Source organism: Microtus oregoni, unplaced genomic scaffold (genome assembly GCF_018167655.1).
Source record: "Microtus oregoni isolate MIOR12 unplaced genomic scaffold, Mior012 000011F_ref0000422, whole genome shotgun sequence".
NCBI lineage: Eukaryota > Metazoa > Chordata > Mammalia > Rodentia > Cricetidae > Microtus > Microtus oregoni.
In genome coordinates, this window is record NW_024543070.1 from 48,296,111 (window position 1) to 48,316,697 (window position 20,587).

At 48.3% G+C, this 20,587-nt stretch overlaps 1 protein-coding gene across 1 annotated transcript in view; it reads left to right on the forward strand.

Moving 5' to 3' along the window:
- The window catches only part of LOC121453466 (kelch-like protein 3), a 115,878-nt gene that overhangs the window by 30,762 nt on the left and 64,529 nt on the right, over nucleotides 1-20,587 (forward strand). The window contains exon 4 of the mRNA XM_041660269.1: nucleotides 15,649-15,770. Within this exon, the coding sequence (XP_041516203.1) occupies nucleotides 15,649-15,770 (122 nt within the window). The remainder of the gene's footprint in view (nucleotides 1-15,648; nucleotides 15,771-20,587) is intronic.

Here is a 20,587-nt window from a genome sequence, read left to right on the forward strand (position 1 = left end):
CTCTGGCTGTCTGCTGCACCTGCTGAGGGCCAAGGCAGAGAACATCTGGTGAGAAGGGAGTGGCTTCTTCACACCTGGCCCCGTGCTTGCCCCCAGGGACTGTTCTGGTCATTTCTCCCAGGCGTGAATCAGGGGTCTCGTGTAATCTCTCTGAAGGTGTGGACATCTGGTGATGGTAGAGGAACAACCAGGGTCTGCCACAACTCCAGCACCTTTGCCAAGTTTGCAGGGAACAGGTCGGCCTGCCTAAGGATCTCCCATAGTTACGCCTGGGCTGAGTCCCTGAATCCCATAGGCTGAGCTGCCCGTCTGCGATGCCCCCTTGTACCGTATGACTGCTGTCGGAGGGTGCCATCTGGGCTTGTGAGACACCCAGCCTGCTCAGGTGTCCCTGCCACATGCTTCCTAAGTGGCCTGGGCTTGCTCTGAGTGTGGCACCCATCCTCTTACGTCTATCTGGCCTGTGCCCTGGTGTCCGCGACACTTGTGCCCTCGTGTAACTGGTGCTTCTCATCCTGTACACGTATCCCCTCAGAAAAGGCCCTTCTTGTTGTCGTCTTAGCTCTGCAATGAGGCTCTTTCCATCCTATGTCATAACTATTTTTTTTAAAAGACTAAACTGTCTCCTCATTTCTTGTGAAGATGGGACTCTTGTTTGACCTGTTTGTCACCCTATCTTAAATGCTCATAGCAGGGCACAAGTATTTTGTTAATGTGTGACTGAAGTGTCACCTGCTTAACTGTGAGCTTTAGGTGCTCGGGAGACCCATCTTGTCAGCGTTGGGTCCACCCTGCCCTCTACAGAAGACAGTGGACGAGTACAGGGAGGAAGAGAGCCTGAGCTTGCAGAGCAGTGGACACAAACCTTTTCCCTCTGTCGCATCTCGTTTTCCCTATTGTGGTGCACAGCTGGGCGGGAGTGACAGGGTTGTTGGCAGGGCCTTGGTGTTGTTCTGTAAGAATCCCCTGTGTGTGTATCCCCTGGCTCATCACACTAAGGGGTCAGTCTCAGTTTGGAGTTGTGTACCTGCTGAAGTTGGCCAGGTGTCCTGTGTCACTTGAGTCAGGGAAGGTTTTTTACCATATAGTCTGGGAAACCAACTGTGCTCACCACCTGGGGCTCTCATCGTCCTCTCTTAGAGCAGCTGTGCTCACCACTTGGGGATGTCAGCCGTCCTCCCTTCAAAGCAGCTGTGCTCACCACTTGGGGCTCTCACCATCCCCCCTTAGAGCAGCTGTGCTCACCACCTGGGGCTCTCACCGTCCTCCCTTAGAGCAGCTGTGCTCACCACCTGGGGCTCTCACTGTGCTCCCTTCAGAGCAGCTGTGCTCACCACCTGGGGCTCTCACCGTCCTCCCTTTAGAGTGGCCTCAAACTCTAGCCACAAGGGCCTTACTTCCTTCCGCCTCTTTCCTTCACCTGCAGCTAGTCATTTTGGAAGAATTTATCTTTCTCCAATAGTTATTCAGCCACAGTTTCAACATGCAGCTTAGCCAGGCACGCTTTGTATGCACGGTTTTGTAAGTTCAGCACTGACAGAGGAATCGGCTCAGAAATATAATGAATTGAACTGTTGGCTCCAACAAACAGGCCTGTGGGTAGCAGAAATGCCTTAGAGAACAGACACAGTTGTGGGCGTGTGTGCTCCTAGGACAGATCTTGGCCGTAACCGAAGGGAGGAGAGGACCAAGAGGAACAAATCTCCCTGCCCAAGCCTTCACATGACCTGGTGACCGTCCATCCCCTCATCTTTTATCCACCCTTCCTTCTACCCATCCAAATACCTCTACACACATTGATTACAGATATAAAGATCAGAAAATGGGAGCAAGCATAAAGTAAAAAAAATAAAATAAACCCGTGCACTACTGCATTTAGGTGGCCATTCTTTCAGATGTTCTATTGATGGACATGTACGTATGCAACATAGCTTTCAAAATAAGTGGGTTCACATATGCTTGGAGAGCCATGCTTTAATACACATGTATTTAAAAACTACTGTTAATCTGGAATATTTTCTTTCCCCTCTCCACTCTGCCCAGCTCCTTTCCACCCTTCATTATGACTCACGCATCAATGCCTTAGCCGAGTCTCGCGAGGCTCCTCCATGCTCAGATCCCTTTGCCACCCATGCCCGGTACCTTACGCTTCTCTTTGGTATCACGGCCTCCCTCAACGCTTCCCTAACCGCTGACCTTGCTTGTCAGTCATCGGCTTTCTGAGGTAAAAAGCCCGTGTCTGCCTAACGAGCTCCACCTGCCGTGGACAGGTGCTCAGAAAACATTAACGGCACTTAGCATCCGTCCTTCACGTGTTCCTCTGCCCGTGAAGTCATGTCTGTATCCTGACTTCATAGCTTCATAAAATTCCGTCCTAACCGAAAATCCATTCCCTTATTTGTTAGAGATTATAGTTCTTCTCAGCATTTTTGGTTACAAACAATGTTTCCATGGGAACCTGCATCTTAGCTCTCCTTACCCCACTAATCATTTTCTTAGAGTAGATTCCTGTGACAGGAAGCGCTTGACTGAAGGCCGTGCGCATCAAAGGAAATCCACTATTAGATCCGTTTGTTTTCTTTTATGTAAATGGGTGTTCGACCACCATGTATGCATGGCGTGCCTGGTGCCCGTAGAGGCAGAAGGGAGCTTTACAACCCTTGGACTAGAGTTATGGATGGTCGTGAGCCACCACGTGGGTGCTGGACACTGAACCCGAGTCTGCACCTGGGTCTTCTGCAAGAGCAATGGATGCTCTTAGCTGCTGGGCCGTCGCTTCAGCCCAGCCACGCTCATGTTGAAGACCCAGGAGACTCAAGTGTTTTGTATAAACACATATCTCTGAGAACAACTGGGAAGGGCGTGCACCTGAACACCCTACTGCATATAAGTGTTTACTATTGTTCGTTCACGGTTTTCCGAGTTTCCTCTCTTTGCCTTTGTTGAGATGTCCTAGCCCACGCTCCTACTGGTGCCACATAAGCCTTGTGTGTGTTTGAGACCTCTCGGCTCTGCTTAAAACCTGGTAGACATTAAAAAAATCCCCACACATGACAAAATGTTCCTACTTATCAGATTTGGTTTTAAAATGTATAAATTCACCAGGAAAAGGCCCAGGTGGCTTCTGTGGAGTCTGTTTCTCTCAGCATGTTCAAGTCCAGAGGCCTCCTTTTAACTGAGGAGTGGGACCTAGGCCTTCCAGTCAGGCTTGAGTGCTGCCAGTTTTCATCCCGTGGTGGCTCCGAATGCGAATTCACACCCCTGACCATGGTGGCTCCGAATGTGAATCTACACCCCTGACTATGGTGGTTTCGAGTGCGAATCCACACCCCTGACCATGGTGGTTCCGAGTGCGAATCCACACCCTTGACCATGGTGGCTCTGAATGTGAATTCACACCCCTGGCCATGGTGGCTCCGAGTGCAAATCCACATCCCTGACCATGGTGGCTCTGAATGTGAATCCATACCCCTGACCATGGTGGTTCCGAGTGCGAATCCACACCCCTGACCATGGTGGCTCCGAATGTGAATCCATACCCCGACCATGTCCTACCCACAGTAGCAAGAGGGACATGCTGTAAACTAAAGGTCTGAGTGCTTGCTAGAGTATCTGCATTCCTCCTGCCTGCAGAAAGGTCTGGAACAGGCAAGTAACTTAATTGCTTCTACTGCTTTTAGCATAAACTGAGTGGCAAGGTCGCAGGGCTATGTGTTGCCTATTCTTTGGTTGTGGATATGGGATGAGTAAGACTTTCTCGGGCATTCCACCTACTTCAGGGGCCACAAAGTTCTTATGACAACTGGCAGACCGGCCAACTTTTTTTTCTCTCTTTAAAAAGAAATTTATTCATTATTATTTTTCAAATGATGTGTCTGTGTGTGATATGCACACATGAAGTCAGGTGCCCACAGAGAGCATAGGAGAGCATCCCTGGAGTTTGAGCTACAGGCAGTTGTAAGCTGCACAGTCTGGATATGGGAAGTGAACTTGGGTTCTTTGCAGGAGCAATATGCATTTTTAACCACCAAGCCACCTCTCTAGTCCCCTGTTCTCTTTTTGTTATGCCCTTTAACCTGTGTTCTGTTGTTTTTATCCAGAGGTCTTTGTTGTGCATGTCATCTAGATATATTAGAAACAAGCCTTATTGTTCTTGATTACAATAAAGTAGTCCCACACAAACTCAGAATGGAGTATAATAAAAGTGTCTTTATTTAGAGGCAGACTCACAGATCAGCAGACCTATGCACAAGTGAGGAACAGGAACCGAATCCAGCAGTCAAGGGGGCGTGCATGTTTTACATCTGTATATAGAGTACATGTGGCCAGGGTCTTAAAGGCTATTGGCTGAAGGAGCTCCCATAGTACCTCCGCTTTTTGTCTAAAATAGAAGAGTTCTAAGTCTAATACAAAACTATATACAATAAGAACAAATGCCAGGTATAAAAATTAGAATTATGCCGGGCGGTGGTGGCGCACGCCTTTAATCCCAGCACTCGGGAGGCAGAGGCAGGCGGATCTCTGTGAGTTCGAGGCCAGCCTGGTCTACAAGAGCTAGTTCCAGGACAGGCACCAAAGCTACAGAGAAACCCTGTCTCAAAAAAAAAAAACCAAAAAAAAAATTAGAATTACAACCAGCACAAACAATATCAAACAAGAAATATATGCTAGATGTTTAACTAGCTATCCTATCCTAAGGGGTCTAAGTCTTATGTTAGAAATGGCTTGGCTAAGTCATGAGAGGAAAGTAACTATGACTATCTAGTCTTCAACCCCATCAAAGACCTGAGAAGGGAAATAATATTACTTGAGTAAACAGGAAGTGCAATCAAGCGACTCCCAAAATGTGCAAGGAATGGCAGACAACTGCCTGCCTGGGCAACCACCCAGAGTCTCATCGCACTGCTGAAGCAGCCAACGCTGGCTAAGGCCTAGAGCAACTGACAGACCATTTTCAGAGGTAGGAAAAATTTCAAAACTGTCTTACCCTGTCTTAGCAAGGTTTGGCAGTCTTTTTTCTTGTATCCTGCTTGTTAGTCCTGACACCATGCATTTTGTCAGTGGTCGAGGCCAAAAGACCAGTTTTGCCAAGAAGGAAACAAGCTCCAAGTGGAGTGTCTTCAGTGCCCAACACCTTATATTATGGTATTAAAGTGACTGTGGCCTAAGGACAGTGTGAGCTCAGGGTCCTTGTCCTACCATAATGGCTAAAACAAAACATATTTGGGGTTTTAACTCAAATAAAACCTTTGGAATAACCTGGTTCCATTCTTTAGATCCTAGTGTGTTATAGTCATTAACGGTGGTGGTGGTGGTGGTGATGGTAATGATGATGGCAGTGGTGGCGATGGTGGTGATAGTGATGTTGTTGGTGATGGTGGTGGTGACGATGGTGATGATGGTAATGATGATGGCAGGGGTGCTGATGGTGGTGGTAATGGCGGCGGTGATAATGGTAATGATGATGGCAGGGGTGGTGATGGTGGTGGTGACGATGGTGATGATGGTAATGATGATGGCAGGGGTGGTGATGGTGGTGGTGACGATGGTGATGATGGTAATGATGATGGCAGGGGTGGTGATGGTGGTGGTGACGATGGTGATAATGGTAATGATGATGGCAGGGGTGCTGATGGTGGTGGTGACGATGGTGATGATGGTAATGATGATGGCAGGGGTGCTGATGGTGGTGGTGGCAGTTGTGTGCCATTCTGAGGGTGGTGAGGGAGAATGTGAGGATCACTATGGTTACCCAGGGATTTCCGTCTGTTATTAACTAAACAGCTAGAGGAGGGATGGGGTTCCACGGAATCTGGTTGTTGGGGTGATCTTCCTCTCTGTGGCGTTGCTAAATCCCGAGTCTCAGCCTCCACACTGCGATTACCTCCTTTGATTCTTACACAGCCTAGGGATAAAGGCAGACCAGGAAATAACCTTATTTCCCAGGAGACAGAAATTGGACCTTGGCAGTAAAATGGCTCAGGCCACCAACTGCTGGAGGACTAGCTAGGATTCAAGGAGCAGATAGGATATTTCTTTTTGCCATGTTAAGCTAACAACTGAAGTGAGCCTTAGACCTGAGGTCTAGTTCACTGAGTTGGCAAGGCAGGTCTTAGAACTTGGGGGAGGGTTAAAAACATCATCTTAACTCTTGTGAGGGATCATTGAGTAAGGGGTAAGTGTTTTCCTGTTTTCTTTCTGCCTAGGGCACAGGACTAAACTACAGGAGAGATCACTCAAGACAGGAGAAAGAGGAATTCTACAGTGTAAGGACCCTTGAACGTAGTAGCCCTTCTTTCCCTCTAAGAGCGTGCTCTTCAGAGACCTGCTGCGAATCTACCATTTCTTTCTCATCATCAAACCTTTATCTGCTTAATAATAGGATTGGACTTGTCTGGAAGATGGGCCAGTGATTTTTCTAGACTTCTTGAATCTCATATAATAATTAAAGATTTTTCTCTTCCTTGCTTGGTTGAGTCTCTACCCACCTGGTCCTGCTGGGCAGTCTTTCACCTGCCAAACAGGACATGTATACATTTAGTTTGCTTGTAGAATCTGGAATGTGGGCTCATGTCTAATGGGCTGTGAAACTGTTCTATGGTTCTGAGAGAGGGCTGAGTTCAAAGTCCATTGTGGATCCTGAAGACTTCAAGGTCAAACCCTTTAGTGCGGGACACCAGACGTTTTCCCCTGCTTGCTGCAGGGTCTTTCTCATTGATAACCCTCTTCCAGGCTCTTTCTTCATCCTCAAACCACTTGACCTGGTGTAGCTACAGTGATCCACTCCAAACAAACATACGGAGCATCCCTCAGCTACTTCAAGCCTGCGAGGGTGGCTTTCTGCTCCCTCCACACGAGGGCGGAACGCCTCAACGCTGTCTGTGAGCACTCAGGCAGCCTGGCTCCTATCCACCTCTCTAGCTCTCTTAGTATTCCCTGTGTATTTCAATGTTTTTATCATTATTGTTCTTGAGTGTGTGTGTGTGTGTGTGTGTGTGTGTGTGTATGTGTGTGCGTGTGCACGCCACAGAACATGCAGGGAGGACAGTTTTGGAAGTTGGTTCTCTCCTTCCATCATGGGTAGCAGGGTAGAACCAGGCTGTCAGGCTGGTATTGTCAACACTTTTTCTGCTGATCCACCGCACTAGTCCTAGACTGAACTTCTTGTGGTTCCGTCAAGGCTGCTTTCTTCCTCACTTCTGGACTTTTTTTTTTTTTTTTGACTATTCTCTCTTCCTGGAATACTTTCCCCCTTTTTCTCACTTCCCTTCTGAGTAGCCATGATGCCTCCGGATCAGTGGCTTTTAAAAGTAGGCCAATCCAATAGGAACCGTGGACTCCATGACCAGGGAAGCAAATGTGTGCTCTCGTGTGTTCGTCATGTGTGTAGCGTGTCCAGTGCAGGGATTCCTGGCCGCCAAAGGTTTTCTAAGCACAGTCCCTTCTTCTAGCCTTTACTACCCTTTGTGATTGTGGGATTGATGGTCTGTCCCGTCTTCCCTAAGTTCACTCCAGGACAGAGGGATGACTTGTTCACCACATGTCCTGTAGGTCAAGCATGTGCTTTCGCTATGTGCTAGCTGAATGAGGAAATATCTGTCCCTCATGGGACACGAGTGTCAACATACGACATCAGAGATAGAGCCAAAAAGATATGTAAAGTGAGTTTCTCTGGGTGTCTGGCAGAGCCCCGCTGGGAGAAGCCAGCAGAGAAGGCTCTTTTGGGGTTGCACTCAGAGATGGAAAGAGCTACAGGGTTTGTATTTCTATTTTCTAGAGCTATTTTGCGAAACTTTTAGAGATAAGTGAAGAACCACGAGTGGCCAAGCTCCTAGCTTGATGTGGTAGCACACTCTGCTCTCTTGGTACCCGGGAGGTTGAGGTAGGAGGATTATGAATTTGAGGCCAGCTTGGGCTACACAATGAGACCCTGTCTTAAGAAGCAGAATGAAACAAGAATGAGCAAGTCTCTGGGTGGCTTCTCTCCCGCAGGAATGACTGCAGCCCATGACGTCATGAGCTGCCTAGAGAAAACCTCTTTCTTTAGCTCCCACTCAGCGGGATACTTCCGAGGTGTTTGTTCCATGCCAGCTCCTCTGTTATGTGATGAGGCTGCTGGGGAATGAGCGTAACAACATCTCAGCCCTCTTGGTCCTCACTTGCTAACTATTATGGTGGCTAAGTCCTTAGACTTTTAACCCAAGTTTTAAGTTTTACAACTCGTTTGTCAAAGCTGTTGAGTAGAGTCAGGTTCAAAATATGGAGGGATTTATTAGCTATGAGTCTATTATTAGACATGAGTCGAGATTAAGTCTAGAGTTGGTCCAACTTCAAGTCCTAGCCCTGCCTTTTTCATCTGTGTATAAGCAACTCTTGAGATGACAGCTCAGTAATTTGCCAAAGGGCAGTAATGTCGCCCAGCTCTGGAAACTGTCACAAGGATGAAACGAAGTTCTGTGGATAATCATTTAGCAGAGGGCCTCATACACGGTAGTGACTCTTAGCACTGCCGTTTTTCAGAGCCAATTTAAATTAAAGTTTTCATTTGGTATAGTCATTTCTACTGTTTCAGAAAAAATGATAAGATTGGGGCCAACAGGATGGCTCAGCAGGTAAAGGCACTTGCTGCTGAGCCTGAAGATGCAAGCATCACACACACACACACACAAGGTAAGTAAACTTAGAAAATTTTAGAGCTGTCGAGACTCTGACCTCACTTCCTCTTCCTCCCAGTGTTCTGTCCTGTTTTCTCCTCCCACCTATCTTCTAACCAATAAAATGGGCCAGGGCAGTGCCTTTATTAGCCAATGACCTTCCTCCATCAGGAAGCTTTCGTTTTAAACATTTATTTATTTATTTGGTGTTTATGTGCGTGCCTGCATGTGTGTGGTGTGTGTGTGTGTCATAGCGTGTGCGCGGAGAGTAGAGGAAAACCTGCGAGAGTTGGTTTTCCAGCCGCGGACTCTGGAGGTTGAGCTCCATGGCCAGTCTTGGGGTCAGGAGCCTTTGCTCCCTGAACCGCCTCGCGGACCCTCCGCAGAGCACACTTAGGAAGGCACCGTTGCTGGGAGGCCCGGCGTTTGCTTTCAGTGTCCTTTTCTTATTTACTGAAATTTCACAATTATCCAAAGAAGCAAGAAAAGTTTTGTGGCATAGGGTTCCTTAAACCTTTTCTGCTCATGACCATGAATCATTTGAAAATGTAAAGTAGCTATATAAAACAGACATTAAATTTACTTTTTAAAAGTTTATTTATTTGTTTCTTTAAAGAATCTTTTTAAAGATTTAATTTTTTTTAAAGATTCATGCAGTGTTCTACCAGAAGGGGGCACCAGATCTCATTATAGATGTTGTGCTGGGACTTGAACTCGGGACCTTTGGAAAGAGCATCCAGTGCTCTTAACCTTTGAGCCATCTCTCTAGCCCCTATTATTTACTTTTTGAGACAGTGAGGCCTGGCCTAGATACTCACTATGTAGCCGAGGATGACTTTGAACTTTCAATGCCACGCCTCCAACGTGAGACCAGAATGGAATAAGAACAATGTACGGTGTAAATTGACGGAGACCAAACTGGGAAAAATAGACCTTGTAGGTTAAGAGTCCCGTTTGCAGTTAGGACAGGTAAGAATAACTTCCCGTTTGTCCTGTTTGCTTGCCCCACCTGCACTGAGTGTGCTTAATCACCTGTGGGTGGGAGGTTGTGGGCTGGGAATAGGTCAGGATGTAAGCTTGCCTCTGATTGGACGTAGGTGGGAGGCACGTGGTCAGGAAGTACATCAGGATGTGTACTTTTCCCTGATTGGATCCGAGGGGAAACACAGTAGCCCTGTGGTTTTGTTCCTTAAGTCTCTGCAAAATGTGACTCGTAGCCATTTCCTGGGAACCCAGGAGTGGACTTGGTCAGAGTGCAGCTTCCTGCCAGTATCTAACTAAAGCTTGCTTCAAATTGGCTCAAAATTGTTGAACTGGTTTTTCTCTCGCAAAACTCAGATTTAACTGTATGCTCATTCATCTCTTTAATGTAAAAATCTGTTCTCATCTTTAATAAATGATAAAATTTCTTCATAGGCCTGAGGATGTAGCTCTTGTGGAACAGTGTTTACCTAGCATGCAGGAAGCCCTGGATTTAACCCCAGCACAGCTCAAACAGGATTTGGTGACACATTCCCTTAATCTCAGCCCTCCTGGGAGGCGGTGTTAATTCTGAGGAAACATTCAGGTCAGAAACTTAAACAGGAATTAAAAAGATACAAATTTTTAACCAGTATACAAAGTATTACAGCATTTCAAACAAAATAGTTCTTGTTTCTTCTGCCCACTCCCGTCCTCCTGCCCCAGGCTTTTATGTTTCTACCCAGTAGCCCCCTTTCCTCCACGTTGCCTAGTCCTGTTTCCTCGCCTCAGTCTTCAACATCTCCCCACCCCCATTTTATGGTGGCTTCTTTATGTTGTATGACAGACACCCAACCTCTATACACACACACACACACACACACACACACACATGCATACAAATACACGCATACACATACAAGCACACATATACACATACAAACACACATATACATAAAAACACACACATACAGACAAACATACACAAACACACACACACTTTAAAAACGGGGAAGCTAAGATACATATATTAAGAGAGAATATACAATATTTGTCTTTCTGAACCTGGGTTACTTTCCATAGTAGAGTATTTTCTGGTAGACTTCACTTTGCTTTATGTCAAAATAGAATTTCATTGTGAATTTGGAGCCACATCTGCATTTTCCACGTGTCTGTTTTCTGGTAGACATCTGGACCAACTCCATTTCCTTTATATTGTTGAGTAAAGCAGCAGTGAACATGGATGTGTTGGGTGTGAACAGAGCAGCAGTGAACATGGATGTGTTTGGTGTGAACAGAGCAGCAGTGAACATGGATGTGTTGGATGTGAACAGAGTAGTGGCGAACAGGGATGTATTTGGTGTGAACAGAGCAGCAGTGAACATGGATGTGTTTGGTGTGAACAGAGCAGCAGTGAACATGGATGTGTTGGGTGTGAACAGAGTAGTGGTGAACATGGATGTGTTTGGTGTGAACAGAGCAGCAGTGAACATGGATGTGTTTGGTGTGAACAGAGTAGTGGTGAACAGGGATGTGTTTGGTGTGAACAGGGCAACAGTGAACATGGATGTGTTTGGTGTGAACAGAGTAGTGGCGAACAGGGATGTGTTTGGTGTGAACAGGGCAACAGTGAACATGGATGTGTTTGGTGTGAACAGAGCAGCGGTGAATATGGATGTGTTCGGTGTGAACAGAGCAGCAGTGAGCATTGATGTGTTTTGTGTGAACAGAGCAGCAGTAAACATGGATGGATGTGTTTGGTGTGAGTACAGGAACAGTGAACATGGATGTGTTCAGTGTGAATAGAGCAGCAGTAAATATGGATGGATGTGTTTGGTGTGAACAGAGCAGCAGTGGACATGGATGGATGTGTTTGATATGAACAGAGTAGTGGCGAACAGGGATGTGTTTGGTGTGAATACAGCAGCAGTGAACATGGATGTGTTCAGTGTGAACAGAGCAGCAGTGAGCATGAATGTGTTCGCTGTGTGTTCAAGACTGATACAGTTGGGTCAACAGGCAGTTCTGTTTTTAATTTTTTGGGAATCTGATTACCAAAACGGCTCCACCAGTTCACACTTCTACCATCTGTGGCTACACTTCTCCTACACATCCTCAAAAGCGTTTATTGTCACTGGTTTTCCTGGTAATAGTCATTCTGACTGGGTTGTGATGGAATCTCAAAGTAGTTTTAATACATATTTCCCGGATAGTTAATGATATCAAACAGTTTAAAAACATTGGCCACTTTTGTTTCTACTTTAGATAAATATTCTATTAGCCTATTTACTGACTCACAGTGTATGTGTGTATATGTATGTTTAATTTTGTAGGGTTTTTTTTTTTTTTGTGTGTGTATGTGTAAGCACCCACATGTATAGAGGTTAGGACAACCTTTGAGCATTGGTTCCTCCCTTTTGCCTTATTTGGGACAGAAACCCTTCAGGCTGACCTTCAGCTTCTGGAGGTTCCCCATCCCCACTCCCATCTCCTGAAGGGGTGTCTGGGATTGTGGACAGCTTTGATGCGGGTTCTGCGGTTCCAGGCTCAGGCCATCTGCCTCGTGTCGGAAGTGCATCACTCACTGAGCCATCTCCCTGACCTTTAGTTCTTGTACTGTGTTCTAGGTATTAACCCGTGTCTAGAGCACGGCTAGCAAACTCTCTCCCATTCTGTGTTTTCCTCTGCTAGAGTTTCCTTTGCTCCGGACAGCAGTTTTTAAAATTAAATATTCTAATACAACATAGTGCAGAGATACACTACTTCGATGTATGCTGGGGAATGACAGCCAGGATATACTTAAAATTCTGTTTTCCAGCTTTGAATGGTTATGTTTCTATAGGTGCAGAATAGCTTATATGACAATAAAAACAATGCGGCCCATAAAATACCATATTCTCTGAGCCAGTGTGCTTCAGGCAGTTTCTTGGCGTGGCAGTGGTGGCTAGTGCAGGGTCCAGTGCATACAGGTGTTCAGGCTGCAGCAAAGCTGAATGGCCACATGCCAGCGAGCACTGCCAGAGACAATGAGGATTCTCCGTGTGCTTGATTTTGAGCGCCATGCAGGATGATCCACAGCCCAGGAAGCCCCGTCTAGAGAGGCCTGCTTGTCTTCTGCGGGCCACAGAAACCTGAAAGAGTCTGCTAAAACTGTTATCGTTCCAGAAAGTGGAATTCCACTCCACCCTGTGCCCAGGGGTGTGTTAACACACACACGGAGGTTTTCACACAATTTCAATCGTTTCGCCGGGCGGTGGTGGCGCACGCCTTTAATCCCAGCACTCGGGAGGCAGAGACAGGCGGATCTCTATGAGTTCGAGACCAGCCTGGTCTACAGAGCGAGTTCCAGGACAGGATCCAAAGCCACAGAGAAACCCTGTCTCGAAAAACCAAAAAAAAAAAAAAAAAAAAAAAAAAAACAATTTCAATCGTTTCGATTTGTTTATCTAAAGTTCTAAAACCCTGACTTGACTCCCACATGTAGATTCCAGAGGGAGGGCGGTCAGCCCAGACCTGACTGCGTGCTTCTGAGTTCTTGCAGCCAGCTACGCTTTCAGAATCCTATTTCTAAGGCCTAGGTTCTTAAACCCAGCATCTTTTGTGATACAGTTCACAGTTTGACCCTAATTAGTGAACTTCTAAGCCATCTGGAAGAAGAAACATTAACTTCTGATTTCTTTGCCTGAGCTTGGTTTTGTTTGTGTGACTTAGCATAAACTCGGGAGGATCAGGGCCCCCATCTTTGGGGCAGAAGTCAGCCACCTTCCCCTGCTTCTTCTCACCTCTGCCCCAGCCAGGACTAGCCATTGGCCTTCCCGGTACCCAGAGAGGGGAAAGTCGGAAAGGGGCTCCTCGCAGAGCTGGTCAGACAAGGAGACTGGCAGGAGGATTTGACAACCCCAACACATCCGTTCCCCCGTTCTAGAGCCACTCAGCCCTGGAGCTGTGGCGGGATGGGGTACTGTAGGCTGGTGGCATGTTTCCGTAGCTGGAGGTGGGCGGCAGAAGCCTGCCTGCTGTGCTGTACTGGATTTTCTTGGCTCTGGCATGGATTTGAGAGAGAATGATCACCAGGCTCTGTGTATACTCACACCAGCTTCTGGCTGTGTTTTCCCTGTGGTCAGATTGACCTCTGTTTTGGTCTTCTGCTGTCTCTGTTGCCTGAAGTCCCCAACCCTTGCTGAAGAGACTGGTTCAGGCCAACACGGGCACTGTCTGCTCTTGTGACTGAGAATGTGGTACCCACATTGCTCTTGCTTCCTGGCTACATACTCTTCCTAGGTTATTATCAGGGCCTTCCGGCTGTTCTTTCTGCCTTCATGGCGGCTCTCTCCCACCCCTGTATCCGGAATTTCATTCAGAAATTTCCATCTGGAACCCATCAGAGAAACCCACAACTGGTCTAAATTCAGGTAACAAGTGACCATAGAATACCCATCTAGAACACAGCTGCTACTCCCAAGGGAACATCAGGCTGGAGGAAGCAGGATTGTCAGAGTCAGAGGACCAGGACAAGTCCGCAGAGAGGCAGTGCCTTCTGCTAGGACAGGGAGCTGCACCCACAACATTGTAACGCTGTAGTCACCGAAGCAAAACCTCCAAGTGACAACGCCAGTTGGCATGCCATCTCTCAGGGCCCCACCCCTAGGTGAAGAGCTACAGGCAGCTAGTGACTGATGAGAGAGAATCAGTCTTCTCCGGAGAGAGGCCCCCCTGAGAGGTTATCGAATCCTGAATGGTCAGCCCTGAGCACACAGACGTATGACCAGCACTAATTGGACTCAGGAGCTGCCAGTACGCATGTATGAAATTCTCAAGGAAAACATTCCATCTGTTCTTGTAACTCCCTGTTTAGAACTTCTCAGTGACATCACCCTTTGGATTAAGCCCCTTTGTATCATGTATAAGATTCTACCAGCTATGGCCATGCAGATCTCTCTAGTGTGATGTATAGGGCTCTATTATTTATGGCCATGTGTGCCTCTCTAGCTACCGTCTTCACCCTGTACCCAGTGCCCAGCCACACTAGCCTGCTGTAGGGATTCCTTCAACCAGTAGCCTTTAAGTTACCGGCCCACTTGGGCATGGCCTCTTATACTATATATGCCAATGTAAAGAGCGCATCTGACCTCTCTTCCGGGCGGTGTGATTCGGTTCCTGTTCCCCATTCATGCAGAAGATTGTGATCTGTGAGTCTACCCCTAAATAAATAACCCTTTATCATACTCAGTTCTGAGCTAGTGTGGGATTTCTTTTTAGCGTCCTTCATCAGCCTCTCGCTGTCCCTCGGATACAGAATCCTCTTGGGTCTTTTCTCCTGTCCACTTAGCCCACATCCTCTCCCCCCTTCCCACCTTTGCTGTCTCAGGAATATTTCTTCATCCTGTCACCCCCAGATAAATGTGCTCTCTCCTGGGAGGCCTTGTTATAGCTCCCAGGAATGATCTGTTGTTTCTTCTCTGTGTTTCTGGAACTTAGGATCGCACGGTGTTTAAAGCTGTGGATTCTCAAGTCAGACTCCCTTTCAACTCACCCTGGCCCTTCAGATGAAGGAGCACAGGAGGAAGGAGCTGCCTTTCTGGGCCTTGTTTTCCTCTCTAGAAGATGAGGCTGATATTGCAAACACCACACATTTCTGTGACGTTTGGAAGAGGCAAGAATTTGAAGCGCTTCCTTCAGCATTTGGCCATAGTTAGCACACGGCAAGTTCTAGTTTTTTCACGTTGTCACGGTGGTTTGGGCATTTGCAAATTCCTCTTCCAAGACCCGCCCACCTTCAGGGCCTGTGAAGAGTTTGCTCGCCTATCTGGTCCTGAATGCAGCTGTCAGGAAGTGTTGCCCAGGCCTCTGTCTACAGAAACAGGCAGCAGAACACAGAATGGCTACGCTTGGTTATAAGTGGTCCGAGACCCACGGTCATTATGACCTGATGTCTCTGTGCCTGACTCTCTCCGGTGGTTTCCAGGACAACATGGGAAACCAATTGGCCACAGGTACCCAATTTGTGTCCTTTCTGTGTTGTTGTGAACTCTAGGTGACATGTCTGAGAGTAAAGCCAAGAAGATTGAAATCAAGGACGTGGATGGGCAGACTCTCAGCAAGCTGATTGATTACATCTACACGGCGGAAATCGAGGTGACCGAAGAGAACGTGCAGGTAATCTCTGCCTCTGGCCCATGTGCCACACACTCAGTCCCTGCCATTTAACCCTCACGGCTCCTCAGAGGTCACTACAGCGGAAACCAAGCTGCAGAGAATTAAGCCACTTTATCTGGGTCACATGGCCAACCCGTGGGCCAGCTGGCCCTAAATACCTATGTTTAATGTAAGTAGCTATGCTTTTCAGCACTGGGTCACATAATAAACCCCTTTGCATGAGCCCAGCCCGGGAGTCAGGAGTTTTTAGCTCATGTTGTGTTTAGCTTATGAAGGGGGAGCCAGAAGCTTGGTGACCCCTTCTTCTCTCCAGGTTGTTCTTTCGTCCCAGCGGGGTGTGAGGCTGTTAATGTTTATCTTTTAGCTTTGGTCATGTGAAGGCCCTGAGCAGAGGATGGAGTCTCAGGTAGTGTGGTTATGGCATACTGTGTGTGCCTTTCCCCCTTTCTCAGCCCTGCCTGGTATCTGAAGCCTGGGAGTCAGTGAAGACAAAGAGGACCCAAGAGAGGACATCCATATTGTGCTCCAGTTGGGGAGCTAACTGGGAGGTACTCTTGACCTTCACAGATCACGAGGCTAAACAGACAAGGATACATTCTCCTGCTTTTACTGTTTAACAAGAGCAATGGCGTATGTGTGATTAGAAGATTTTTCTTGTTGTTGTTATTTAGTTTTAGTTTTTGGTTGTTGTTTTGTTTTTGCACAGCCACTTTATGTTCTTGAGGCTCACACCTCTTTAGTGAGCAAGAGGCCTATTTCCCTTCTTAAAGACACCACGCTTCCAGGCTGGCTCTGTCTGAGAGACTGGATTGGTAATTGCTTGTTCTTTCATCTCAGCCCCAATGTTTCTATTGCCTGCCACACCCCTTGTTGGGCACTGTAGATGTAACAGCACTGGTCCCGTGGTGTCTGCAGGGTAGGGGTAAGGACAGACATCCCTTAGGCAAACACACAAGCCACATCTGTGCACAGTCCCTTGCAGCGAGAGGATGCTAAGGGACACTGGATGAAGGAAGGGATGTGGGCAGGGCCTTTTTTAGGGTTAAGTTTCAAGTTGAGGCCGTGGAATGAGTGTCTGTGTGCCTGCCCTTTGCTTCCCAGCCACTTCCCAGAGCCTTATCAGTCCCCGGCCCTGATACCCTGGAGTCAAGTTCAGTCCCCTCCACAGAGTGGAGGTGTGAGGCACCCATTCTACAGGTTGTCTCCTCCACAGAACGGAGGTGTAGGGCTCCCATCCTAGAGGTTCTGTGTCCTCTACAGAGCAGAGGTGTAGGGCACCCATTCTAGAGGTTCCGTCTCCTCCAGAGCAGAGGTGTAGGGCACCCATTCTAGAGGTTCCGTCTCCTCCACAGAGCAGAGGCATAGAGCACCCATTCTAGAGGTTCCGTCTCCTCCAGAGTGGACATGTAGGGCAGCCATTCTGGAGGTTCTGTGTCTTCCACAGAGCAGAGGTGTGGGCACCCATTCTAGAGGTTCCTCCAGAGCAGAGGTGTAGAGAACCCATTTTAGAGGTCTTCATAAACTCACTGTGTTCCGACCCAAGCTACTTGATCTCCTTGAGCCTTGTTTTCCAGTGTTTGTATTTCATTTATATGGGCGTGATGACACCATTTAATCCGATGGAGTTGTGTGAACATGTTGACACGGGCTTCAGAACGAGAGACCTAGCATGCAGTGCATATGAGTACCTAGAACAGGGAACTGTGATGTCATCACTTACATGCAGAAGGCACTGGGTGCTGATGGGGACTGAGGACAGGTAGCCGGGTGGCCAGATAGTCATGGTAAAGAGTCGGGGTGGGGCTAACCCCATCTGATCTAGACGAGTCTGGGAACTCTGCCAAGTAGGAGCATAGTTTGGGATACCTCCTGGGGTGTGCCTAGAATGCTTGGCATGGACAGAGGCCTGGGCCAGGTACCAGCTGTTCTTCTGAGAAGGGCTTTTGGGCTAGCTTCTCAGTAGTTAGGGGTAGAAAGCACCATGTAGAAGGCCCAGGGCTGCAGGCTGTTGGAGCCTGCTTCCCTCATGCTGGGCTGTAGATCTTCATTCGATTGGCTATTCAGTGCTGGGATATACACCTTCATTTATTGGACACTCAGCACCTTTTTTGTTTTCTGAGCTACTGCCCCATGCGGGCAGACAGTGTCTACAGAGAAGACACTGTGACAGGCTGCTTCCCCAAGGAACAGCTGCTCTGTGGGCAGACACAGATGGGAGGCCCTGGTGGAGGCGAACAGGAGGAAGTAGTCACTGCTGCCTGATGGGGATAAGCAGGGCAGACCACACTCAGGAAGTGTTTGGGCCAAACTCTGAAGGAAGGTAGTCTGGCTTGCCTCTGCTGTCTGTGTGCCCCTCCCCTCCCCCGGGCTGGGAGTGTCCCCGCCCCCATCCCCTGGGGATGTGCTGTCAGGAATTGGGGCTTGATTGAATGGCCCTGAGAGTTAAATCTTACTCCCTCTCCTTCCGGTCCTTGGAGATGTGGCTCTCCCATGGTGGAGATGCGGACAGGTCTGTCTGACAGTAATGCTGTTAGACTCCAGTCCCTTGACCTCATCCTCATTAGCACCAGTGGGACACCAATACCAGCCCTGTTTGTAGCTGATGACAAAAGGACTTAGAGATCTGGGTCACACGGGAGTAAGTGGAGTGGGGACCTGACTAACCTTTGTGGCTGTGCCGAACTTAAGCGAGTGACTGGAGCCTTGGTTTCTGCTCCTGTGGTTTAATTATAACCAAACCCGACAGCGACTGTGCACTCTGTGTAGGGCTGTGCTCGTGCTACGGGCGTACCACCTGGCTGATTCTCACAGCTGTTCTGGCACGACTGTGCTGTTGAGACTGAGAAACGCAGGCTGTCGTCCTCAGCCACGTGGCCAGTAAGTACGTGGAGACAGCAGAGTTAAAAGTGACGCTTTGATGACCGGGCTGTCCTGTCACCCGTCCGTTGCTTGTGCTTTTCTGTTCTCCCTTCCCCTCTCAGGCTCTATGGCACCATTGCTCCATCAGTCTTCGCGGAGTGCAGCTTCGAGGCTCTCTGGGTGCCCTCACCTGGCGCTCCACCCCCCCCCCCTCGTGACTAGCCCTGCCCCCTCCCACACCCCCTGCATACTGTTCCAGGACTAGGTACTTTCTGAGGCAGGGCATTTCCTCTTGTTTTTGCAAAAGGAAGCAAGGCCTGCGACGGGATATCCTTTGCCATGCTTTCATGTTATCGGAGGGAGAGAGAAAACAAGACGGGCCCAGCATGTGAGGAATGGAGACCTGGCTGTTTGCAACAACCCGAGGGGAACCTGTAAACTCTTCACCATGGGCCATTCAGGGTCTTTTAGGAGTGAGGCAGGAAAGGCATGCGGGAGCTTTTGACCTGGGATAATCTTCCATGCTGATGGGAGTTCCCGCTGACTCCCTTCCCAGGGCTCCAGCTTCTGTCCCTTCAGTGGCCAAGGGGTCTACTCCCACAGTTTGCTTCAGAACCAAGAATGGAGCTGGCCTCAGGAAGCAGGGAAGAGGAAACGCTCAAGTCCTGCAAATGTGGAAGATGGGACTGACCAGTCACCTCATACATGTTTACCCCTGGGAGTGTGTGTGTGTGTGTGTGTGCATGTGTGTGTGTGCATGCGTGTGTCTGTGTGTGTGTGCATGTGTGTGTCTGTGTGTGTGTGTGCATGTGTGTGTGCATGCGTGTGTCTGTGTGTGTGTATGTGTGTGCATGTGTGTGTGTGTGCATGTGTGTGTGTGAGTGTGAGTGTGTGTGTGTGCATGCGTGTGCATGTGTGTGTGCATGCATGCGTGGGTCCGTCTGATGGGGTCTCAGTGCATAGGAAATGGCTAATCTCTTGGTCTCTCCATTCTCTCCACTTTCCTTTCTGTCCTGAGTGAAGCAGGGAGGGTGTGTGTGTGTGCGTGTGTGTGTGTGTGTGTGTGTGTGTGTGTAGAAAATAGCCTTTGAGTCTGAGATCAAAGAGTGTAGGAGCCTTTAGAGAAACCAGTAACCCATGCCAGTTCAAGGTGCTCAGGTGGGAGTGGGCCAAGCAAGATGAAGGGTGGGGGTGTGGGCCACAGTAAGGTGGGAGTCTCATTGGTTTTTGTATACTAAGTGGGTTTGTGAACAGTCAGGAAACTGAAAGCTGTGTGGGTAGCTTGCCCACAGAGGTGTTAGGTGCTGGGAGTGCTAGCGAAGGCATGTGCTCAGGAAATAATTTATTATTATATTTCTCGAGCTGGTTGTCATGAGCTTGAAGACTTAATCACTAAACTGTGCTTTTTTTCCCCCCCGGAGAGAATGAGGGGGAAGGGAGGAATCTGTGTATCTGACGAGGTCTCACTGGGGCTCGGCCGGGAATGCAGTCTGGGGAGAGACAGGAGTCTCAGGCACCTTGAAAGTCACCGGGTAAGATGGAACCCCATCCTAGCATGAATACATGTCCCAGGCTGCCTAGAACTGAGGGGTCCCCCAGGACTTATCCTGAAACTAGCTGGGTCAGACAATGACAGACAATGCAGGAGGAACGGCTGGGGTGCTGTGGAAGCTCCCTGGTGTACAGCCTTCCATTCCCAGTGCGTATTCAGCGAGAACGGCTAACGGACCTTCAGCTCACCGGCAGGCAGAACTAATCTGATCTTGGAATCTGTGTGGCCAGGCTGAGCGGCCCACAGGTTAATTGAGTTTTCCAGTTTTATTACTGCTTAGTGGACGGAGGCTGTGTGGTGGGGACGGAGCTCCTGCAGTTAGATCCGGGCTGTAGCCGGGTTCCCTGACGTTTTAAACTCTGAGGTGAAGGAGATTTTTATCTTCTTCAGGAATGAATCAGTGGGC